Source organism: Cottoperca gobio, chromosome 6, assembly GCF_900634415.1.
Source record: "Cottoperca gobio chromosome 6, fCotGob3.1, whole genome shotgun sequence".
Classification (NCBI taxonomy): domain Eukaryota; kingdom Metazoa; phylum Chordata; class Actinopteri; order Perciformes; family Bovichtidae; genus Cottoperca; species Cottoperca gobio.
In genome coordinates, this window is record NC_041360.1 from 2,259,073 (window position 1) to 2,284,569 (window position 25,497).

General features: G+C 39.8%; 2 protein-coding genes across 2 annotated transcripts; one reads left to right on the top strand and one right to left on the bottom strand.

Moving 5' to 3' along the window:
* Nucleotides 1–2,139: 2,139 nt before the first annotated feature.
* arpin (actin related protein 2/3 complex inhibitor) lies at nt 2,140–9,424 on the top strand. The gene is made up of 6 exons (XM_029434144.1): nt 2,140–2,354; nt 2,842–2,917; nt 3,186–3,318; nt 4,289–4,495; nt 6,312–6,475; nt 6,811–9,424. The coding sequence occupies exons 1-6, from the start codon at nt 2,263–2,265 to the stop codon at nt 6,817–6,819; spliced, it is 681 nt and encodes a 226-aa protein (XP_029290004.1). The 5' UTR covers nt 2,140–2,262; the 3' UTR covers nt 6,820–9,424.
* Nucleotides 7,477–25,432, bottom strand: anpeplb (alanyl (membrane) aminopeptidase-like b). The gene is made up of 20 exons (XM_029434145.1): nt 24,552–25,432; nt 23,124–23,266; nt 22,853–22,986; nt 22,400–22,520; nt 21,005–21,159; nt 20,704–20,817; nt 20,291–20,434; nt 19,641–19,706; nt 18,212–18,277; nt 17,884–18,032; nt 16,076–16,155; nt 15,644–15,777; nt 15,166–15,221; nt 14,863–15,010; nt 14,541–14,617; nt 13,829–13,942; nt 13,066–13,233; nt 12,803–12,943; nt 10,045–10,108; nt 7,477–8,277 (listed from the first exon to the last, which is right to left on the bottom strand). Exons 1-20 carry the CDS (start codon nt 25,157–25,159, stop codon nt 8,140–8,142), a joined length of 2,820 nt encoding a protein of 939 aa, XP_029290005.1. The 5' UTR covers nt 25,160–25,432; the 3' UTR covers nt 7,477–8,139.
* Nucleotides 25,433–25,497: the final 65 nt, after the last annotated feature.

Here is a 25,497-nt window from a genome sequence, read left to right on the forward strand (position 1 = left end):
CAAGTTGGTCATGTCCAGTATGATCCTCTCTATGGTGGGGATATGAAGAGCTGAAATGCTGATTGAATATCATCAACTCGTGTGGCAGCAAATCTTGTAGGGCCTGCAGTCATTTTGATGACATCGGAAGATGACAGTCTGCCTCGGCTGTGGTGTGGTGATGTTGACCATTTTATGTTACCATCTTTAGATGCCCATGTCACTTCTGTCAAGGATTGCTGCATTCCTTGGTTTTCATCTGATGGAGAGACTATGCCAGGATCGTCCTCTGAATCATCTTCATAGTAGGAATATTCATAATCCGGATCATCAATAGTATTGTCCTCGGTCTCTGAAACCTCTTCCTTTTCATCACTATCACAGTCCAAAGTCTGTGATAAAGCTTCTTCAGTTGTAAATCTTTTGGAGCTCATTTTTCATTGTGTGTCTCATAGAGATGACATTACAACACTGACAAGGATAAGCGTGAGAAAGCTCCTCCTCCTAATTCCCACACACACCTGGTTCTAAACGGCTGTTCAGAGCCAGTCACTATGTAAACAAATGCAATCAAAATAAAGTCCATCAAAGAGACATGTTTTCTTTGGGTCTGAACAGCTACCTACCCACATCAAAGTGTCTGGGTCAAAATGACCCGCAACATCATCTTTGTATACAAACTCTGCACAGACGTTCCACCACACGTCCAAGTGTTCATATATTACACCCCAGTTCATCACCCTAAATGATGAAAAGTAAAAAAATGTCATGAAGAAAATGACAAGTTAACCAGAACTTTGGTCAACTCAAAACCTGAAATGGGTCAAATTGACCCTTAACAGAATACAAGGGATATATAAACAGATGAGAAAACCAGGAAACAAACATGTAATTAACTTTGACTGTATCAAAGCGATCAGTATGCAAGATGAAAATATGTTTATTGAAATTATAGATGCACAGCATATACATTAACATAGTCAAGTACAACAGAGTTATATTAATATTTCCGAAGAATTTATAATCAATAAATCCGCATTTCCCCATTTTTGTTTTTCCTTTCGTTTTGGAGCTCCGTTTCCCTGCGCACTTGTTCGTTGAGTTGTAGATCCACTCAGGTGTCCCAAAGGTTTTCAAAAGCACCGTTGCTTGTAAGTGCCCAGCCGTGCTTTGGTGTCTTGTTGCTGCCTTGGTTAGACAACTCAAGTTTCCAAACCCTGTGTGGCTCCAAACACCAAATCGATCAGTTGTAAATAGCAGGCATTCCCAGCAGTACAGCAGCTCGTAGTTAGTGATTTGAAAGTGGCGGACAAACCCTGTGATAGTCTCGCTAGCATCGGGGTTGGCTGTTCTCTTCTCACAATGTCTAGCTTTTCTTGAAAAGTTTGTCTTGAAAATGGCGTTGTATTTATATCTGCGACCAAATCGATCTCTTGTCCTCCTTCAGCCATTGTGGGTTGAAAAAAAACAGCTTGTGGAAATCTAAATTAGCTTGTTCAAGTTCAGTTTGCTAGCTCTGCATAGCTCTGCCTCTCAATAGTGCGTATCCAATCAAAAGACATAAACATGCTGACGTTATCTTACGCCTGCTAGCTGGCCCCGGTGACGACCGACTCGAAATCTGATTGGTTAACGCCACAGTTTTGTCTCTGTTCACTTTAAGCGACAGGCACCCGCACTGTTGATTCTGAAGGCCTAAGGGCAGATTTCTTGGACCCTGGCAACACATTATGGCTGAAATATGATTGGATAAAAGCTCTAACATAAAGGCCAGCCCTCCAAATCTCGATCTGAGGCTGGAAGCAGCGCAACCAAGAGGAAAGCTATGAAATGAAGAGAATAGACTATGGGGAATAATTTATTACATATTTGTGGAAAAAATATTAATAAAATTAAATTTATATTCTGATGATGTTTAGGCCAGCAGAGAAGGCCTTGCTGGCCCTGACGGACCACCACTGCTATCAAATACATAAATGCATTATCATGACGTACCAGTAAAGTATATTGCCAAAGCAGCATAGAAAATGATTAACATTAACAGATGACAAATACCTGTATGAAATGAACTTCTATATTATTATTATATTTATCCGTGTTTTAGACCTTGTTTATCACCGCATGCATCATACTTTTCCCTCATCTCTTGCACAGCTTTCTCACGTCGGCACGGGCTGTGTAGAAAATCGAGCGCACCTCTCTCACGCCGCTACATGCAGGAACAGGAAATAAGGAGGAAACAGGAAAAATTTCGGAGAAAGGAAAAGTAACAGTTTACTAAAGATGAGCCGGATTTATCACAGCACGTCGTTACAGAACAAACCAGTACACAATGAGAACTTTGACCGCGTGTGGTCTCCCTCTGCGTATGACAGGTACAGTACACGAGACGGTGTTCAGATGACTTCTAGTTACAGTATCTCAGTATGCATCATGTTCCTTGAATACAGACAACAGCAAACTCCACTGAAAATCGGACCTTTACTTTCCTAGAGTTTAGATATATTCGGCAGCATTTGTAATCTCAATACAACTGTAAATGCTGTAACTATTGGTGTTTATAGTTCCTGCTAGCTAACGCCCACTGTCATGTGTCACTTCACAAAAGTGTACACTAGGCGAATAACCACTTTATAGCTCAAAAGTTGAAAACGACAGAATGACGGCTGTCGAAATAAAGACTTAAGCTTGTTGTTCAGTCTGCATATCTGACCGTTTTTTGAAAGGAGTTTGGTTTGTAGGTCTCCATTCAAGGGAATATGAACTCTTCAAGGCGTTGCACATAGTTCTCCTATAAGCAACAGAATTCAAAGTTACAAGTGGAAGTAGAATTATTATGATATTAGATTTCCCCCCACACAGTGGCCAGGGGGTTCTTCTAGAAGGAAAGCTACTGGATGTTTCCAGACATGCGATCAGAGATTGCAACAATCAAAAGGTACTAAAGGCAAACTCCAGTGGTGTCCAAGTGTTCCTCAATCCTGCTCTTTTTGTCTTTTACTGAACTGTTTAAACTCTTCTTTCACCATCTGCCAGTGACGGAAACTAATAGCTTTAGCTCTGTTTATGCTCTAAAAGAAACCACTTCCTTCTTTGTTGTGTCAGAAATAACTTCAGAAGATTGCCCAAATCCTTATCTGTGTAAGCATTGTGGACATATTAAACAATAACAAACATAAGCTACTCTTTGTTTCGGTCATTGGCAGGCCCGTTTCTATGTGCTGTACATCAAACCCAGCCGCATCCATCAGAGGAAGTTTGATGCCAGTGGGAAGGAGATCGAGCCAAACTTCAGTGACACCAAAAAGGTCAACACTGGCTTCCTCATGTCCTCCTACAGTGAGTAGATAACAACAAACATTTGATTATGTTTCCATATTTCCTTTCCTCTCTGACTTAATTCTGTTTGGAGTTTCTTGTTCTCCGTATAGTTGTAGTTTAAGATTCACATTGCATGTGTTTGCCTGCACTGCTATCTAAGAATGGCTGATATATATATATACATATATCCATCTATATATATATAATATATATATATATATATATATATATATATATATATATATATATATATATAATATATATATATATATATATATATATATATATAATATAATATATATATATATTATATATATATATATATATATCTATCTAAGAATGGCTGATATATATATATATATATACATATATCCATCTATATATATATATAATATATATATATACATATATACAATATACATATATATATATATATATATATATATATATATATATATATATGTATATTTATATGTATATATATGTATATTTATACAGATTTATACACATACCTGCACACACTCTACCTGCACACATACCTGCACACACTCTGCCTGTACACATACCTGCACACACTCTGCCTGTACACCTGTGCATTGTGTGAGAACAGAGTTTACCACGAGGCTAGGCAGACATATTGCTAAAGCTACAGCTGTGTGTGCTAACAATAGCATGTTGGTAGTTTACGCTCATTATGATACTGTAGGTACCCCAGCTTTAACAGCAAATGTCTGCAATAACATCTGAACTATACAATCCAAGATAGTTGAAACAAAAGAAAAACATGCACATTTCCCATTAATCCTGCATTTAATTGTGTTTTCTCTAAATGTTGCGCATGTGTTGTCAAATTGGTGAAGGCGTTTTTTTTCTTCACTTGTGTTTTCTATTTGCATATGTGTTGTTAAGTTGCAGTGTGCTGAGCTTTCAGTGCCAGTACATAACTTATAACTTTGTTGGCTTTGATGCACATTTTCTGTCCAAACAGAGGTGGAAGCTCAAGGGGAGTCAGACCGTCTGTCTGAGGAGCAGCTGTCAGTGATGGTGAACAAAGTGGAGCTGCTGAAGATAACTGACAGGCACCACCTCGACGGGACCTGGGCCTTCTGGTACCCGGAGTCAGAGATGGATGAAACAGAGCTGGAAACAGGACAGGATGTACGGCTGAAGACCAGAGGAAACAGTCCTTTCATATGTCAGTTTGTATTACTGCTTAGCGGCTTCCACGTATTTACCGTTGAAACACAGAAAAGAGCGCCTGTGTATCTAGTATGCTCTTATAAAAGTAAAGAATACTCTGCTGTCTGAACTCTGCTGGAGCTTCAGGCTACCCGTTTAAAGGCAGTAGTCTGAAGTGGATCTTTATTCAGGGATACAAAAGCAGTACAAGATATGGTCAGAGCTCTTTAATTTGTTTTCTGACTTCAAAAGATGGGCCTGTTTTCAAAGCCAGAGGGTCGTTTTGTTTTTATGACCTTCACGTTCTCAAGCTCGTCCTAGTGTTGACCTCCATGGCAGTGGGGAGTATACCTCCCCATACATTAACATACCTGTCAACCCTCCCGTTTTTCCCGTGATTATCCCGTATTTTTACTTCTATCCTGTTTTTCTCCCGTTTACATATTTTCCCGTAATCATCCCGTATTTTTAACCTTTCAAAAAATAAAAAAAAGGCCTAATTAAAAAAAGTGTAAAGTAGCCTCTGATAGAGCAGGTGGCAGTATTATGTTTAACTTTAGCTGAAAAAGGTTATCCGCAAGTAAACACACAGAAGAAGAAAACAGGAACAATAACACAGAAGAAGAAGAAACATATGATGAGAGTCACAGTGAACGGGAGATACATGGAGACGCAGTTGTACCTGCCAAACAAGTTAAAACTTTATGTAAGTACCTGAACAAATGAGAGGAGACCTTCCCTTATTTATTAAAAGCAGAGTCGGGCAAACTCGTGCTTTTTGTAAAGTGTGCCGTTCAGATGTTAGCATCGCACACGGCGGAATAAGCGATGTTCGCCAGTAATAACAATCGCCCAAGCACAAGCACGCCAAGAGGCACAAAGACATACTCTGTCAATGACTTCATGTGTGACAAGAACTGTGTCGGAGGTAAACCAAGTGACCAAAAATAATGTAGCCTTCAGCTTCTGTGATGATTTCAGTTGCAGTGTAGCGGACATGTTTCCCGACTCTGCCATCGCAAGGAAGTCCTCGTCGGGGGAAACAAAAGCCACACAACTCATCAATCATCAACTAAATTGATGATATTAACTAATAAATAAAATACATACATCTTATAAACATGTCTGTACAAGTAATACATAATTTACATAAACATATATTTCCTGAATGAGCCTACCCGTCCCTTATGTGTTTACATTTACATTATATGGGGGTGGGGGCTGGGGGGCTGAGAGTTGTTAAAAATATGGGCGGAGTCCGCCAAAAAAATTCCCTTATTTTGAAATTTCAATGTTGACAGGTATGGAATGTAAGTCAATTAGAATTCTCACAGTTCCACAAGTAACCGCATGAGCAATCCAGCCCTTTGATATTCCAGTCAGGGTTAAGTAGAGGTGGCAAAAAAGCAGTTTTTTCACTGTTTAGAGGTGGGCGGGGCTCAGTTGGAAAAAAGGTGATGTCACATATTTCTCTGAACTAATAAAGATTTTACCTTGGAATTTGGATCTGATGACAGTTGTGGGGTTATGTGATCAGACCACAGCCACACAGCAGATCAGCTGAGTTTTACTGTTTAAAGTCTTGATAAAACTTTTCCAAACTTTAACTTTTGACTGTTGCTTAATTAGTCAGGAGTATTTAAAAAGAAATACGTAAGACCTGTGAACACCTTCAATAAGCAGCTGAAAACTGCTCAGACTTCCCTTTGTCTAGTTTTAATTGATCTTTCACTTTTTTATTCTTATATTTTGTTATGTCTGTGTTGTATGTCTTGTTGTTTTTCTGAAGCACTTAAATATTTGTACTTTCTTCATCACTTTTGTGCTTCCAGTCGCCTTAGCCAAAATGGACGGCGGCACGGTGACCAAGTGTAACTTTGCTGGAGATGGAAAGGCTGGAGCATCGTGGACGGACAAGATTATGACCAACAAAGCAGACGCAGTCAGCACTCAGAAGGCCGAGGGAGAGGGAGAGGGAGCAGAGGAGGATGAATGGGTGAGGACACATTTCAAATCTAACCCAAGCTTATATACAAGGGCTAATAAAACCTGCCTCACTTCCAGTAATGTAGCCTGGATTCCCTTCCCTTCAACAAGTTGTCATTGTAGCTGTTTGATTCTGTCACACAGTAGGGTATCTGGATCACTTCCTACCAAAAGACATGAAGAATAGTTCTTAAGTGTGAGCCTCCATTTATGCATCTTTGCTTCACGTATACAAAACATCAGGAAGTGGGCAGGAGAATCCCGCTGTGGCTGCGTCTGCTGTTCACAATACATACAAAGCAGGTGATGTTTTCAAACCCTTCTGCCACTTTGTTTCTCTCTCAGGATGATTGAGGACAGTGTGATCTGTTGGTCCTGCTCCAGGATCCTGGTTGGACTGCTTCAGCTTGGATCCATGCCCGTCTCTCTGTCTTCAGATTGGACATTTCACTTGGGGAACTTAAACGCTTACATATGTGGCCTTGGGGCTGGAAACCTTGTGTCACTTCTACAATGTGGTACTAGACTCTTCCAGCTGCGCAGAGTGTATCTGGCTGTTAGCTGTGATGCTTGTATACTTTGGATTAGATTCCCCATATTTATGGGACTGGAACTTGATCTCTGCATTTTAAATCTTTCTTGGCTAATTCTTCTACTATTTCCTGTTTGGTTCTAAGTTTAATCAAACGGCACGCTGGGTTCAGCTCTCTCTCCGTCGCTCGCTGAAATATGAATTATTATTTCTACAGTCCTAATCTATGCACATATACTCCTCATCTTCTCAGTCACGAGACATGGACATCCACTGTTTTTGGACAATAAACATAGGCTCAAAAACAATCCAGTGGAAAGTTATGTCACCAAAAAACAAAGTATCCAAACCTCAAGGTATTCTGGTAATGTCACAGACAATATGTTATTGGCTATCATTATTATCATGGTCATCTCATTGTAGTAAATGTGTATCATTAAAAAATAACGTGCTGGATTAAAGGATTCAACACACTTTAAAACAATGTCAATATTTTATTATTAAAAATAACAATTTCAGCAACATACAAGAACAATGTTGATCCTTGATTACAACATACATAATGCACAAACAGACATGTTCCCCATAACACAGAGGAAGTAACACAACGCTCTTCCAATGAACTAGTGTTTGTCCTCCACATGTTAGCTAGGAGATTAATATACCCATTGGAAGTTTCAATCCTTTTACTGTAGAAAAGTTTTGATTGTAAAATCATTTTGGTCATAAGCAACAAGAACAAAAGTGATTTTGAAAAGTAAATATGTTCACATTTATTATCAAACCTGAAACATTTTCAAACAAACAAATACAACTACATTTTAAAGTTGACTGATGCTAAAGCATCATGTGCAAACAGTGGAGTAAATATCGTGTTACTTTGACTGTATAAATAATGAACATACATAAACATTTCTCTCTTGAGTCAGTACTATACTAGCTTCAGTCTTATGATGCTGCACAGTCACTCTTCAGTTTGGGAATTTTTCCCTCTTATTCTTTTTCTGATTAAGTGAGATTCGCTCTCGATCAGTTCTTGTTTTTAAAGTGGATTTAGTGGAGAGGAAAGTCAGCTAAAGAATTACAAACTGCTCGCACCACTGATGTGCGAGGCTCTAAAACAATCAGGTCTGTTTCCCAGTCTACAAAGCAGTTTCTCTTTCAAACCACTGAAGTATAATGTCTTTGTTCTGGCTGACCCACTGGATGTTGACTCGGGTTTGCTCTATGGCCCTTCTGGTAGCAGTACTCTGATAATACTCTATAGAAAACTTCACCAGCTGTGCACACACACACACACACACACACACACACACACACACACACACACACACACACACACACACACACACACACACACTGATGTTAGGTTACTGCTATAGAAGCACATTGCATTCACCACAGAGAGAAATGGAGGCCTTACCTACCTCGTCATAAGTTATAATTATTACTTTTCTTTGCCTACTTTGCAGGCGAGCATATACAAGGCTGGCTGTTGTTTTATGTTTTTCTTGTCATCAACAAATACTGTCGTCAATAAAAGTGACTAAAGCCCTCCCCTCCCTTGGCTACCGTAACTAGGCATGGGAGGGATAATTTCATACTACATTATTTTGTGTCGCTACTTTTAAAACAAACTTAAAACTTCACGATGTCTTCTACATGGATCATCACACTTTTAGTATGATAGCATGTAGCCATGAGCCAGCGAGGTCAACCGGAGCTAACGTTAGCTTAATTAGCTAGCTGTTGTGGAAATCATGCATGTATTACCAAACTGGTAACATGTTTACTTGCTTTTTCTTAGATTCACACTGTACTTTTATACCTTGATTAATGTACTGTATGCATTGCTATGTTGAAAAGATTAATCACACACAGAGAGTTTCAAACCTTGAGCCACTTTGTGAATGAAGCTAGCTTCGTCTAGAATGTGACCAGATAAGGGATGAGTGTGAGAAAAGATGCCATTTCCACTATCATAGAAGGTGTTGTTCTGAACTGTAGTAACCTGTACCCTGAAAAGACCCTGAGCAGAGATGTACTGAACAACAGGTGGTCATAAAGACCTTGAGGGTTATGGGCAGATAACTGCACCCATTCTTACATCCGACACCAAATAAGGAAAACTCCCTGGCTCACCCTCCTTCAGAGGATGGCCGAAGACTCCAAAGATAAAACTGCCGAGAGGCGTGGACGCGCCTACCGCACCAACAAAGGCCTACATTGACCAATAAGAAGAAGAGACATTCCTCTTATGCTAGAGTTTATATGGTAAATGTAAAAGCTCATTTGAGGCCCTTTGGTGAAACTGCGAGACAGTAAACTACTTAATTGTGGTCTATGTAGTAGTGAAGCCAAATGGTCCTCATGAGTAAAATCTTTATGTTTTGCTGCACTTTGAATTGAATAAATGACTTGATATCAGCCCAAGGGATTCCATGTCTGTCTTTTTGCAGATATTTATACGCGACTGATAAAACCAGCCAGCGACGTCGTCATCAAAAGGACATGTTCAGTCCACCACACATTGTCACACAGCAAAGTAGATCAGCCGAAAATACATTACAACTCCAGTTTGAATAACGTTTGGTAGAAACTGTGGGATTGTGTCAAAATAAACTAGTGTGTGTTCATGGTATTGAAGGTGCAACAGTGAGGCTCAATGATGTGCTTTCAACAACAATAAGCTCCATGACACAAGAAGAATATATATATATCCAGCTTTGATACACACACAATCCTTGTTAGTCTGTTAATGGGACTTGTCGACAATAAGAAAACTATAGAATATAACCAGCCTTGTCCTTTTAAACTATAGATAAATGGAACAACAAGAGACATTTGGAGTTTGGGCTCAGAGGTAAAACTAACATGCTGGCACTCACGATGACAGAGATACTTCTGATAAGATATCAGGGTGTATCAACTTACTTGTTGAATATAAATAAAACAATTAGTGGTGCGTGACTGGAAAGAGGAGTTTCCACTTGACGTCATTGCATGCCGTATTATCATTTTGACACAATAAAACATAAATTAATTACCTCGTCCAGTTCAAATTGAGTGCAGAACCTTCTGGTCACTCCCCTGATCAGCTCGGGTCCATGCCTGGTAGCAGAGACGGGTGGACAAAATGTTAGAAACCGTTTTCAGTGTAGTGCAACGCAGTTCAACAACACCACAAACCCATGCAGACTGCTAAACCACCACAAAGTCAACACAAAAACTCAGCACTAAACCTTAATGACACTCCATTAGTTTTACCTAATACACCGTAGGCCTATACTGTTTTTTTGTCACATGAATTGTATATCTTGTATTGTTACTATGTTGTTTATCCTGTACACACGACATCTATTAAAGTCTGTCCATCCTGGGAGAGGGATCCCTCCTCAGTCTCTCTCTGAGGTTTCTAACATGTTCCCCTTTAATTATGGGGTTTCTTTTAGGAAGTGTGTCCTTGTGCGGTGCGAGGGTCTAAGGACAGAGGGTGTTGTATGCTGTAAAGTCTGTAAAGCCCACTGAGACTAATGTGTCATTTGTGATATTGGGCTATAGAAATACATTTGATTTGATTTGATTTGATTCTGTAAACATGAAGTATGAATTGGATTATATGATATGTATGAAATATATATTGATTAAAAGAGAAATTTGTATTCCTTCTGATGGTTTGTTTTAGAATAATCTCAGGTGTCACTGTGTGCTCATGAAATGAAACATTGTCTGTTATGTCTATTTAAACTTTGATACCAATCTATTTAACTTCCTGGCAACGGCAAAACAGTGGGGACTTTATGAAGGAGAGCTAATGATAAGCACTGATTGAATAACAAGACCTTTGTACTTTCATAAGACACTCTTTCTTGTTGTCTGTTCTTTTATGGCACTGCTTGTTTATTCAAGTGACTCGACCGCATGTCACTTCAGTGTCAAGAGACCTCTGTGAACAGCAGCCCACAGGCAGCACCGGGCTCACATCCTTAAAGACAACACTAACAACAGTCTCGTCTTCTCAGCTAGCAGCTCATGGCCTCAGAGCAGGTCATGAGACAGAGCTGTGAAGAAGGAAACACATGGGCAGCCAACACTGTGCTTAGGGTTAGAAGGAGACATCAGTTATACAGTGTGGGGATGATACTGTCTTTAAGTACAACAGAGTCAGAGCTATGAGGTGGTGGAGGGTCTTCCTTGACTGTTAACATAAAACAGTACTAAATGTGTGCATATCAATGCTCATTGTATCTTATTTGTCCTGTGTAATCAATGTCGCTAAGCTGTAATGCCACAGCACAACCTGAGCCAGGTCTATCTAAACTAGGTTCAAAGTTTCCTAGCTGCATTGTTGCTATGGAGACGGTGGCAAATGTAAATGCAGCGGCCGGTACCTCCCGTGAATTTTGCTACATTTTAGTTTTAATGGTTTGCCATTAAATGGTATGGCCTATAACGAAGATAGACGAATCCATATCAGAGAAGGAAGTGTGGGGATTGGATAAAGTGCAGCAGAGCTTGAGGCGCCCGCCACATGTTGGCGTCCTCTGTCCGCCCAGCCGGACCAAAGGCCACCGCAGGACAGAGCCCAGGACTCCGGAGAGACAGACTCTGAGTTTACACCAATTGGTGCTTAAACGTCAAAGTTGTTGGACAATGTTTCCATGATGTCAAATTTGAAAGATGCCAGCCATATTATCTGCCCATAGAATTCATCATTGCTTTTGTTTGTTTATATTCCTCCTGATGAAATTCAAAAAATGCACTACTGTTTTGGTTCTGTTTGGTTTGTTCTGTCTTTTTTGTATAGTATAAATGAAATGGGCTAAAACTGCATTTTGTTGTGCAATCTCGTGTTGCAGAATGACATAAATTATCCTTCAATCCTTGAGTTATTGATGTTTTTTGACGTGAACATATAATCTGACATATTATCACAGGGTAAGGGTCACTCTCTTTTTACCACCGTTTTGGTGTCCACCAACTCTTGAGAAAATAGTTTGCTTTGCTTGGTATCCGATTGTCTTTATTAGCTAGTCTCCAACTTTGTCACCGTTTGGTGCCGGGCAGGGAATATACTGTGCATGCTGCGGCTGGAAGTGGTGCTGGTGACAGCAGAGACTGAACCCAACCGTTCATTTGCAGACCGGAAAACCAAAATAATGAGCTTAAGAGGCTGAAAGTCTCTGTAGAGCAAAGTCGTACAACAATTGTGTGTTTGTCATGTCGTGCAGCTATAAGAAGTATTATTCTCATTACACTGGCTTCAAGCATATTTGCCTAAATGTCGATCTGTACCTCTAAAGTTGAACTAATCAATATTTGTATACTAACAATGGATGAAATGACTGACCCACAGAGTATTATAACAACTCTGAGTCTCTCATCATCCCTACCCAGCCCTTTAACCTTGTTTGGCTCATTGTTTGGGATTCACGGCCCACAAACTGCACGGTGCACTGCTCAGCACCAAACAGACCCAAACAGCAAACAGCTGGTGAACATCGTGAAACATTAAGCGGCTGAAGTTAGTGGAGAGCTAAAAAATAAATAAAGCAAATATCAAAATGACATTTATCAGGTGAACTGTACACCATAGAATGTCTGAGGTCAGAGTTCTCACACTGCTCTCTTAGGTTCTTCTCCACCCTCACAAGCATACTGTATATTCTGGGTTAAACCATAAATTTTCATGTAAATCTGTCAAAATTTAAACATCAGCATCATGTAATCCTCTTCAAGTCTATATTGGTCAAACCCAACTCCACAATCTGATACTTATTTATGAAATAAAGCAATAGAACCTACCACATATGGAGGTATTCCCAGTGCGCCCTGATAAAGTTCCAGACCAGCGCCTGCCCCGCCACGTTATTCGCTATATGGTTAATAGTGGAAGCAACATCCATTAGACGTATCATCTCAGGGTTCAAAGTGTACTCCAGGTATCTGCAAGATAAGGAAGACGCTGACTTGTTGCGTGTTTGGAAGTCACCTTATCACAGGTGTATCCATAATGAAAGGCAAGGCAAAGCAAGAAGAAGTTATTATGAACACAGTAGGAATGTGACCTGCTGAGCAGCCAGATCTTCTTGGTGCAGGCCAGAGCTTCACGGAGCTGGTCTTTCTCAGAGGTGTCGCTCGAGCTCTGAAACTTGTTCCAGGCAAACTCCCACTCTTCCTTCCCGCCAACCGCCACAGCCTGGCAGTAGATTACAGACCGCAGGTTGGGGTGGATGCTGAATCACACACACACACACACACACACACACACACACACACACACACACACACACACACACACACACACACACACACACACACACACACACACACACACACACACAGTTATTTTCCCTTCATCAGAACTGCAAATGTATTAACACACTTTCATGCATGTACATGATGTCTGTATGTGATGAGCACATACAGCATACACATGTAATGAGGAGTCAGTGTCTCTCTACTTTAAAGTTGCACCTGGATTCCAGCTTTTGTTTTGGCAAACACTTTCTCAATTAATATGATGGCGTGCTCCATGGTCGCCACAGTATGTGATTTATGAGTCCACGTTAAAGTAAACATCCTGCCAAGTGCAGCTTTAATGATAAGAACCACAATGCAGAGGAGTAACAGAAGGCACCAACAATTAACACAGAGAAGTGATCATAATGACACCTACCTTTGCTAAGTCATTGCTGGAGTGTGAAGCAACGGAATAGAAAGGACGCTATTACATTGGGACCACTTAAACAAATAGAGTCCTCAAGTTTAGGATCATTTCAGCAGGTATGAAGTAGAAAGGTAATTATACTTATTTCCTCGTGTCCGTACTTGTTTTCCGTGGTGTTGCTGTTCATCCAGTTAGCAAACATCTCTGTAGCCATCTCTAAGCATTCTGGGAGTCTGTTGGAACAGGCCACCTGTATGGCGATGATCTGGGTGTGCCTTGGAATGAAGCACAATATCATTTTATAGTATAAGTGTGTAGGTATTAAGTGATGTTAAATGTTATGTAATGTATTTTAAAAAAGACAGAGCTGCCTTTTTTTAAAATAAAAATGCATTCATATTCATAATGGATAAGATTTATCTGATATGTAATTTATGGTGGCAAAGTATTTGAAAGTGTTATTAAAAAGTGAATTTGGAGAGTAGATGAATTACATTGTAATACGTCATCAGTGCCCTACATGTTAGTCCTCATGTAAAAACATCTTGGTAGGTTGGTTGCTTGAGAACTTTGTTGCTAGGTTTTTGTTGATTTGGTAAAGTGCCACACATACAGAGATATTCATTCAATCATTTTATATTTCATCTGAAACTATTCCTGGGAAGTGGTTCCATACAAGCACAGCACAGTATGTATGAGCACAAGTCCCCTCTACACTGTCACCAGCATGTGTACAACTGATGATGTGTAAACTCACACAACTGTTTTGCATGGGCACTCTGTGAAGACTGTGAATTTGTAGAACTGTAAACTGCGAACATGTGTAAATCTGCTGAGGAGTAATTAAGGGCAGAAAAGCTCCTGTTTCCTTACTGTGAGGAGTGATCCGTTGGGACTTCACTTTGGTTCTGTGAGTTGTACAGGCCTTCAACCTGTTTACGGAGATACACCTGTAGGAAGAGAGAGCTTTACAGCAGAGTTACAGGAACACACGCAGCAGTATAACCCTTCTTACTGTAAATCTGTTCATAATCTGATGAGGGATGGACATTGACACCACAGGGCAATCACATCTAGTCTGTTAAATGCAGCTTCTACATCAATACAGGTCAATTCAGTTAGTCATGTTAGAAAACAAGATACATTTTTCATTTTGAATATCACGAGTTAAAAAGGATGTTTTAATGGCACTTGCCTGCATTGGTCCGTACACCTCGGAGCGGTCAAACATGAGGACAAAGTACTCAAGGTTCCTGACTGCTGACTCCCAGGGAAGGAACTCTCTCTCATTCCGAAGGAAGCGCGTTGAATTCAGAGCCAGAGTCACTTCGACAATTTTGGCCCTGAAGAGTACAGAGATTAGATTTAGTCAAATCAAGCAGGCACCAACTGGACCTTATTTCAGCCCTGTTTTTAAAATTCAGATGTGATCACTACACACATAACATACAGAAAATTGATTTGTAGCAGTCTGGATAATCTAAAACCAAGTAATTACCTTGCCAAGTTAAATGCATCATCTACAAGCTGCCCTCTGTTCATCACCGGGATCCGCTAAAAACAAGAGCAATATGAGAGGCAATGCAACGATCCCATTTATGAATACATTTACAACTGTACTCATTCTACCAACAGCATGAGAGTAGGAAACGATGACCTGAAATGCCATAGGGAAAATGCTATTATCTATTAATTATTGCATTTAAGTTTTTACCTTTCAGAGTCAGATATAGACCTTTAAGTATGAGTAACTGATCATTTCTTTGAGTTTAAGCAAATAAAGATGTCTCTGTATTAGCAGTTTCTCAGAGGTCTGTCTGTTCAGGCTGCTGTAGAATCCAATTATCTTTGACCTGCTGGTTGCGCTAGATGGAAAGTCTGGGGACCAAATTTTTGTTCTAATTTATCCGCTGGACACCATGAATGTCTCAGTCTGGACCAAGTTGTTGGAAGTCATTATGTGGCTCAGTGCTCACGTGTGGGTTTTTCTCCATCTGAGTCAGGAGGCGTTCCCAGTTCTCTGGGTTGTAATTGACTCTGTAGTATCCAGAACAGTTGACATTTGCCAGGATCCACTCTCCATTAGTCGAAAGGAATTCGTCTTTATTTTCTGTTCAAAAGGCAAATATCATAAATAATCAATATTATAGTATGAATATAAATAAAAAACAAGTATGGAGAAAATGTAATCTTGTGTATATGGTCATGTTTTCTCTGGTCTGTCTCATCAAACTTTCTACTGGTTGTACCCAATCAAAGATCCTGAGTATTTATATCTAGTCCCCTGTGAGCCTGATGAAACAGAGAAGATCTCAATTCATGGATATTTGTCCAATATGAAAACAAAGCTGTAGGGATTTAGGGAAAAACATGTTTATTCCAAGAATCTGTGTTGTGCACTCCATTACCTATTTTGCCAGGTTTCAAAAGTAGGACAGTAGGTGCAGATATATTTGACATGACTCTGACCGGGACGAACCACGAAAGACTAAACGGACAGAAAACAATGGACAAAAAACAGGGTATAATAAGTACTTGTTGTGGTATGGCCAGGATGCTTATTGTCTAGGGAAACGTCATTCAGCTTCTATACAGTGAGCAATGAAGAGTCAAAAAACAATCTAAAGAGAAGCATTTTAAGGTGATTTATAGAAGTGGAGATGAAATCGAATCTCCTGTATAATAAGCAACTATCTGCAGAGTCCAGAGCTGTTATGGTGTGGGAATGGCCAAAGCAACTTAAAACTGTGTCAGGTTAAAGTATTGTGCAACTCAAGGCAGTGTAACCGAGCACATAGTTACAACACATTGTTTCCAAACACTCCAAATGGCCAAAAATATAATCTAATCAGCTGCAGTGATTTCATGCAGGCCTGGCAGAAAAAGACTCAGTTAATAAGGTGCCATTGATGCAATAACTTACTGTATTTTGCCAACCAAAATAGACACATGAACATGAGTCTTTAAATATGTGGTGACAACTATTCTCAGAGGGAGTTAGACAATGTGGAGGAATGAAGTCCCTGGAGGACAGATTTATGATCCAACTTTGGCTTTTGGAAAGATAGTGAAGGTAAAAGATCTTCTCTAATCCTAGCCCGAATGGACACTCACACTCCAGATGTAAAATTATAATACTGAAAGAGGGAGTCATTATTTTGGAACCAGTTTTGGAACACACGTTTCATGTTTTACTGCATTTGCTCACATTTTCCATCTAGAGTTTGAACATAATAAGCACATAATAGTCAGCCAGTGGAAGGTAAACTTTGACAGTATCCTTCACACTGGTGTCGCATGTTGACCACAATCTAGTCTGTGTAATCAATATTGGGAAAATATTAAAATGTATTATTACACTATTGTTAAAACCTGCATTTATATATTTGTTCATTTATAATAAACTGAAAGACACTAAAAAGCTCTGTGGAGTTGCGTGATAATTCTCGGTGTTCAGAAATATCAGCGCCACCTTTAAACAGTCATTTCATCCATTGATTATTCAAAGATATTGATAAGCGCAGCTTTAATATTTGGATTGAAAAGTGTCGGGCCCAGTATTAACCCTTGTGGGACTCCACATGTAGCCTTCCTACATAAAGATTATACTACCATCAAACTGTACACATTGTTGTCTGTTACCCAAAAAACTATCCATTTAATAACTGCAGTCATATGGTATTAGAGAAATAGTTTATAAATGGAGACATGACAATATGTCATGTACTATATTAAACTTTTATCAGTAAATACAGCAACAATGTAATCCTTTCTTTCCATGGCTCTTGTGTTTTTTAACATGGTGTGGTGACCCACTTGGGACATAGACATTCACGGAACACAAGAGAGGGGGTACGTCTCCTTTAAGACCGAGGAGCTTTCTGGGTAATGGGGGAGTTAGCGGAAGTGAGAAATGTAACGGTGAATATAAGTTCACCTGTGGTGACTGTTCGGGAGAGATGATTTATTACTGCCGCTGTATCACTGTTGGTGTTGTTGGGAAGTACACCTTTTGACTCGACAGCTTGTCTACCGTCTCCTCGTTTATACGCACGCCCACAATGGTTTCCATTAGTGCTAAAGATGTTAATTAATTTGTTTAAAATGCGCAGTGATTCTCACTCAATAGTTATTTTCTATAGAATTTGCAAATGAACTGGAATGTTATGATCATTATCCGAGCTTTAACCTCGCCGTGTACACATTTGGCTCATACCTAGATTCGGAGGAGTCATTGAACAAGAAGTGCTTCTGGTAGACTTCTCCGTTGGTAGTGTTGATGGTGACGACAGGATAGCCAATCTGTTTGGTCCAGGTGTTCATCATCTCGGCAACCTCGGTGTGACCAGCGTCTTCGTCCACGGCCTGCAAACATGTCTCAAATCTTTAATAGTTTATGATATGAATACCATTAACTGACCAACGATTATTCCGACCATGACATTAGCATTGTCATCCTTTTTATAACAAACAAGACATCCTGCTTACAGTCATAAACAAAATAATTGCTTGTATAAAAATCCTGACAAAATGTAACACTTTACCTTTTGTATATATTCCCACAGGTCGTTCTGGTCTGAGTTTTTATACCTTAAGTCCGAGAGGTACATCTAAAACACAGAAATAGAGAGATCCAGAGAGAGGTTATAGCTAACAGTTACATCCTGCGTTCAAAATTATTCTTTTCAGAAGGAAAGTTTGGAAAATTGATGCTGATAGCATGAAGATATCCAAACAGCTGCAGATCACAAGAGGATGTAATGTTGAAAAGAATGTTTTAATGAAAAGAGGTTTTCTCTCATTGGTCAAATGCACTTGAAGAGCAATGATGAAGAAAGTGTTGTAGGTCTGCAGTGGAGTAAATAAAGGTGGTCTGAATTGGGGATTGTAAACCTGTTTCTCTGTCTTTTCACATTGCATCAACAAAACAGCAAAAAACAGATGCTGGCATGTTAGACTACAGGGCTTGTGTTATTGTCAACAGATCAGGTTTGGATATATGATGGGGAATTTTGTTTATTCAAATAAACTTGGGTACATGACTACATGACCACTTCTAATTGAGAGAAAGATTGTGTTAGATTAGACACCACTTCAGTCCAGTGGAGTTCTGTCTGAACAGTCCTGAATGCCCGGTCACCACATGCAACCAAACCAAAACCACACAAAGCCAAAATCGTCTGATTGTCTTTGCGAAACAGGCTGTGCTAGAGGCTTAATGATATAGGGACTAGTGACAAGGCTGTTGGTAAGCTACTGTAGCTGGCATGCTAATGGCAAAAACATTAACAAGCTAGGACCTTGCTAGTGCTAGTCCATCACGATAGCCCTCAGAGCTTCTTTGCATCTTCTTTGCACTGTGCTAACATGCTACTCAGGCATAAGTATTGCAAGTATTGCACCGAAGCTAAGTGAAACTGAAAATCAATACACTTATTTTGACTCACCACATGTTCTGAAGAAGCTGTGGCTACATAAGACTGTGAGCCAGTATCTGGCACTACTTATAGCTAGCCAAATCAGCTTCTTTTCATTCATAAAACAAAGAAAATCCATGTGGCACTGACAGTGTTGTAATGCATGAGGAGAGTCTCCAAGAGGAAAAGTGAAGTCTTTAGTTGCTTTGCTTTTCTTTTTTGTTAGATTCAGTAAATCTTTGTTTAAGAAAGTGAGCCAGGCATTACACAACATTATAAGGGGTTTATGTGATTTTTGAAGCAGGATTTTTCATACCGCCATTTAAGGCTTCAAATTAGAAAACTTTGGTGTGGCAGTTTGCTTTCCCACCCATGTTGTAAATCATGTCGTATGGCAGACCACGGAATTATCAAAAGGACGCACTAAGGGATAAACTCATTAGTCACCTTTAGTCTTAAGTTTCAGGTCCAGGCTGCAGGGCCCTGTCAGAGGCATTTATAAGGAGTACAGCACTATTTCAGCCCAACTGAATGAGGATAGAAGTAAGTTACTTACTTTGATTCCGTTGTCAAAAACCCTTTTATCCACGTAGTCTGCGAGCATTCTCAGCACAGCTGCCCCCTACAGAGGGAACACCAAACACACGTATGTGTGAATATTCAAAGTATACAGATATGAGTGACCTGCAAATAAAATACATAAAGACACATATACATACAAATATATACTGAAGAGAAATGCATTCAGTTTTTTGTGAATTAATGAGACCTACCTCAAAATCTCAAGAGAAGCTCTTATTTACTGTACTTGAGAACTTGTCCTGTTTATATGAGTATCACCCAATGTCTCAAATATATATATTTGAGATATATATATTTGAGACATTGGGTGATACTCATATAAACAGGCAGGACAAGTTCTCAAGTACAGTAAATAAGAGCTTCTCTTGAGATTTTGAGGTATGCATATATATATATATATATATATATATATATATATATATATATATATATATATATATATATAGAGAGAGAGAGAGAGAGAGAGAGAGACACAGAGAGAGAGAGAGAGAGAGAGAGAGAGAGAGAGAGAGAGAGACAGAGACAGAGACAGAGACAGAGACAGAGACAGACAGACAGACAGACAGAGAGACAGACAGGTATATGTATGTATATCTTCATTTCTAGTCTCATTTGAATCTCTACCTTGCAGTAGCTTATAGAATCAAACATCTGAATGATGTCAGAAGTGGTCTGGATATCTCCCTGCGGAGGGCTGAGAGGATGAGAAGAGGCCAGAGAGTCCTGCTCAAAAGCATTATGGAGGTTGTTCATCATATGCATGTCTTTCTGAGGAACACAAAAAGAGATAAAACAACATGTAACATTACTACATAAAGAGGTATTTTTTTGCATCAAGCTTTCTTTTCATGGTGTATTTTTCAATGACAATGATTGCCTTCAATTGAAAAGCTTAGCAACAGAAAAGAAATCAGTTCTACTAAACAGTCTTTAAACAGTCTGTGAGTGAACATGAATGAAATGACACAAATACAAATAGTGTTTGTCATTTTCCCGGATCCTCATTAGAAAGAGGTGAACATCTGGACTGAACTTACTAATTTAAATGTCGGCTCAACATGGTCCACTGCAAAGAATGACATGTAGTTGGCAAAGCCTTCATTCAGCCAAATGTCATTCCACCATTTCATTGTCACCAGATTTCCAAACCACTGTCAACAAAAAGATGTGAATAGTTGAGGTAACAGTCTCATGTTGTCATTTAGTCAGTGCTCTTATACAAAATGACTTGGGTTATAATTAGTGACAGCAGTTGGTGCTTGATTCATGAGTCAAATGTAACTCATATTCTGTGGTTTTCATCAGGGGGAGCAGACAAACAGTTGTTTCCCCTCTGACCTGGTGTGCCAGTTCATGTGCAATGATCATGGCGATGAATTCCTTGTGAAGCAGAGAGGACACTCCCTTCTCATACAGCAGCACTCCCTCCTGGTATGTGATCAGTCCCCAGTTTTCCATTGCTGTAGGTTCCAAGTCTGGAAGTGCTATTTGATCTGCAGGAATCACATAGATATGGAAAATGATCAAATGATATACGTACATACATTTACACTACTATCTTAGAGTATCCAGTAGGTGTCCCTCGGGAAAGCAGAGCTGCTCTGGAGGTGATCTAATAAAAGATGTGGATGTGCAATCAGTGTTGATGATACATGTAGTCCACAGAGGCAATCAATTCCTCAGTGCGTGCTATTTTGGGTTGAAAGCTGACTTCTCCTGCTTGAACCAGGATACATTGCGTGTGAGCTTCTGACGCTCAGGGTCCTCACCGGCCGGATCCTACTGCACGCCTAATGCAGCCTCGGCCTCTCTGCCGCTCTCCGTAAACTCTGGCTCGTATAAATACAGCTGAATATTCGAGTCAGCCAAAACACTCTAAAATTATGACTCGCCCATAACATCCTCCAGACAGTTTTGCTAGAAAAATAGTGAAGAGAACAAAGGAAGTTCTGTTTTTGAACGACTTCTAAATGGCCTCTGGCTACCAGAGAAACACAAGCTGAAGTAGTTTGTAGTTCTTCCTCAACTCCAACTACATCACAGTCACGTCAAAAGATGCCGCTGGCTGCAGGAGGAACAACACATTTTGCATCAGGAGAACTCAGCTTTTCTGTCACTACAGCACGCACTGAGACGTGGCTTCAATCCACTACATTTACCATCAATACTAATTGGACATCCACATAAAAGGTGGCGTATCTTTCCTTTAAGACTACTACTGCTAATAAGATCATTAGGATTTTACTCTGGCTTCAACTGACTTCATCCTATAATGCAACACAACTAAATGAAGGATCTCCTAAAGGCTGGGGGGAAGGTAAACTAACGCTTCGTGTTCTTGCTGCTGCTGTTGTTTGAATAGCAGGTCGAGGTTACAGCTCACAGCTTGGACAGATGATGCGAGTGTGGGTGGATATCATGGATAAGGAAAAATATATATTTCTGATAAAGTATGATACATGTACTGCCATCTTGTTGTACTGTTGTATTTTGAAATACCAAATATATATTTGTTAAACTTTTAATTGTAATAGGAAAACCATTGTCGTAGCTAATGGTTGACTTCAGAATGTGGGCAGTAAGCTGCTGTCGCTACAGAATGTTACAACATAACGTTTACATTTTAACACATTGCAAACAAGTACACTGTCAAAATGAGTAGAATATACAAATATCAAATGATATAGAAATGGGACAAAGTATTCATGTTCTTGCTGTTAGACAAAGTCTTACCTAGCTTTGTTTGTGCGTAAATAATTTCAAAATGACTCTCGTAGAACTTGAGAATCTCTCCGGTGATGTTGGCCGCATACTGAGCGTGTCCTGCTGCAATGGCTTCAGGACGAGCATACGTCTGTATGGGCAAACATAAAGCACAGAAGATATCCTCCTATCCTCTTTACTTAAACTTAATCAGATATGTAATGTTAAATACCTAAAAAAGCAACAGGTCATTAAAGATGAAATGATTCAGTTATTGGATGAAGTGTTGGTTCACAGTGCTGATCGTGACTTTGATATGACATTAAAACCACACCAAAACCATTTGGACTTTTCTCAGTAAACTTTTCTAAATGTTTGTAGCAGAACATTAAGAGTAAACTTGCTAAAATTAGATTGACACTAGCCAAGGTCAACATTACAACACATGACATGAAGTTTATCTCGAATGTACAGCACACATACTTGGATATTCACACGGTCATGTTGGGAGGAGATTGAATTGAACTCTGAAACCGTGAAGGCAAACAGGTATGTTGACATGATCGGCGTTGGATGAAAACTGGTGTATTTCCACTCTTTGTCTATAATATTGGAGTCTGAGAGAGTGGAAACAAAGAAGACCAGTACAAGGAATGAGATCTTTCATTCTGTTATTGTACCGCCAGAGGGACATGTTTAAGAGACATGAGGTACAGTATATTGGATGTATTGTGACAGTAGCTTGTTTTTTCACCTGACTGTTCCGCATTCCCAAGAGCTTTCGTGTCTCTCCTGTGGATGATGGTCACGTTAAATGTTGCCTTCATATCTGGCTCATCGAAACAAGGAAAAAGTCTGCTGGCATCTGTTGGTTCCAAATTGGTGGCGACAAGGAATCTATGAATACAGAGAGACAGTCCACCTTTTATTGTCAGGTAAACACTGCAGGAACACTGGAACCAAGTAATGAGGAAACATTTTGGATATCAAAAAGAACCCATGATAAATTACGTTGAATTGATAGCATTGACTTCCTTTAATAACCAATGCGCCTTTGTGTCTTTCAAATACACAAATTGTATTCACTGTTGTGATTAATGGATCAATTACAGTAACGGGACACTAGCTTAATCTAGAATACTGAACTCCACAAGCAGCTCTTGAGCAGCACACCATTCTGTTAGTTTAGTTCAGTTGGTTGTTGATTTGTTTTAGTCTCTTTGTTTATTTTCTGTTCTAGCATCTTAAAAATCTAACTTGTAAATAGACCAAGATTGTTTTCTCAAGAAGTCGTAGGCAGGCATATTACTCAACATAGAGTAGGGTCATCTCTAGCCTCACTTCAAGTAAATGATTAAACTGATTTTAGATTTTATTGTATTATAAATATCATGGCGAAGGTCAATTGCAGCCAACAACTACATACATTTAGTTTCACTTTGGGTTTGGAAATAAAATGCAAAAGAAAAGTCTGCTGTATTATTTTTTAGCTGAATGTATCTTTTGTAATCTCTTCCCTGACTGAGCAGGAGTTTGACGGAGGCTTGGTCTCATCACATTCTGTGGAGAACGTGTTAACTTGTATTAAAGATATATAAGTTCACTGCTTATACATCCTCAATGTCTCTTCGAGTTACAGTAATGTAGCAAGTGATGTAACTAGCTTTTGCTGTTGAGTAATTAGTAAAGAAAGGCAATTACATTATCAATAAGTAATGAGTAAATGATTATATTTTTAAGTCACTCACACAACACTGCTGTAAAAAAAGGGACTGGAGGTCATACACCAACACATTCTATCCAACAACTAAAGCTCGAAAACGATCATTAAAAACAGAACCTGTCAGAATGTTTTACGTTGTTATTGGTCAACACCACCATGGCGTTCTTTCAGTTTCTGTGAAACGTTTGACTCTGCTGTGATGGGGGAGCTGCTAAAATGTACAACAAGTGGATTTGTCTATAGAACAGCTGGAGCCTTTACAAGTAATGCTGTGTGTCTTAAAGTCACCAAGTGTAACATTTGGGAATTTTCGAATTTGGTGCGTAACCCTTTCCTAGGGGAAACCCTGGCAGGACTCTTTTATTTTTCTGCAAACAAAAATATATACCATCAGAATAGTTTGAAATAAGTCGCAAATTCAAACTTTAAGCTTTAAACTTCTAATTGTTTTTTACTTACCTCTCTGTATTTGTATCGCCTTCGTGAGCCGGCACACCTTCAACATATGTGCTGACATAAATCGCATAAAGAAATTCTGATATTTCTCCACTGAAATCCAGAGACAAACTGTAGTTCCCTCCTGCCTCCAAAGCACTATTCAACTGGACCTCCAGGAAGATAGAGTTGTCTTGTTGGTCATTCACTGCAGAAACACCGATCTTCTCATTTGTGTCTTTGTTCATCACCACAGGATTAGCCACTATCAGCCACATGCTGTTGAGGTAGATGGAGCTAGTGCTCTGGACACAATGAAAGTTAACGGTAGAGTTTCCAGTGAAGAGAAGCGTCTGGTTGGGACTGGTGACATTCACCTCCTCAATGATTTTGGTGTAGAAGCGAGGCCACAGGAGGACCTTGTAGCTCTGAGGTCTGAGATTCTTCGGCAGACGCATGTCAGGCGGTGGACCTGCGGTGGTGGAAGGGAAAGTTGGACGGGGCGTCGGGTTCATTGAGGAGATCTCAGTGTTGTACACAATGATCATGATGACAAGGCCGGTGATGGCAGAGACGGTCAGGACGACAAAGGCAGCGGCGAAAGCCTTGGAGACGGAGGAGTTTTTGGACATGGTGGCTGCTTCCTATGGTCAGTCCTGAAGGTCCTGTTGCTCGGCAGGAAGAGACGAGTCTGGCGAGTCCCTGAGCGTGTGTGCCTCTGGTCTGCAATGTCTGATCTGTTCACATCCAAGGAACCTCCTTCCCATGAACAGGGCTTGGCCTTAGCAATTAAGGGACTGTACTTAGATTAGGCATTAACTTGGGCATTGCCGAAGGAGCAAAGAGTAAGTGTTATAGTGTGAAGAGGGCGATGTTCATTGGCCTTGTTGTAAATAATCGGTCAGATTGTGCGCTCAAACATCTGGAGGTGGTTACTGTGGTCTTGCCACTAATGCAGGGGTTAGGTAAA

What these genes read in the sequence shown, in the direction of transcription:
- anpeplb (XM_029434145.1), bottom strand. Translation starts at nt 25,159, where the DNA reads ATGTCCAAAAACTCCTCCGTCTCCAAGGCTTTCGCCGCTGCCTTTGTC. An exon ending in AATGACTCCTCCGAATCTAG is followed by an intron (nt 16,156 to 17,883) that starts GTATGAGCCAAA and finishes CTGTCCGTTTAG; the next exon opens with TCTTTCGTGGTTCGTCCCGG. An exon ending in CTCAATTTGAACTGGACGAG is followed by an intron (nt 8,278 to 10,044) that starts GTAATTAATTTA and finishes GTGTGTGCACAG; the next exon opens with CTGGTGAAGTTTTCTATAGA.
- arpin (XM_029434144.1), top strand. Translation starts at nt 2,263, where the DNA reads ATGAGCCGGATTTATCACAGCACGTCGTTACAGAACAAACCAGTACAC. An exon ending in TCTCCCTCTGCGTATGACAG is followed by an intron (nt 2,355 to 2,841) that starts GTACAGTACACG and finishes CCCCCCACACAG; the next exon opens with TGGCCAGGGGGTTCTTCTAG. An exon ending in GAGATTGCAACAATCAAAAG is followed by an intron (nt 2,918 to 3,185) that starts GTACTAAAGGCA and finishes GGTCATTGGCAG; the next exon opens with GCCCGTTTCTATGTGCTGTA.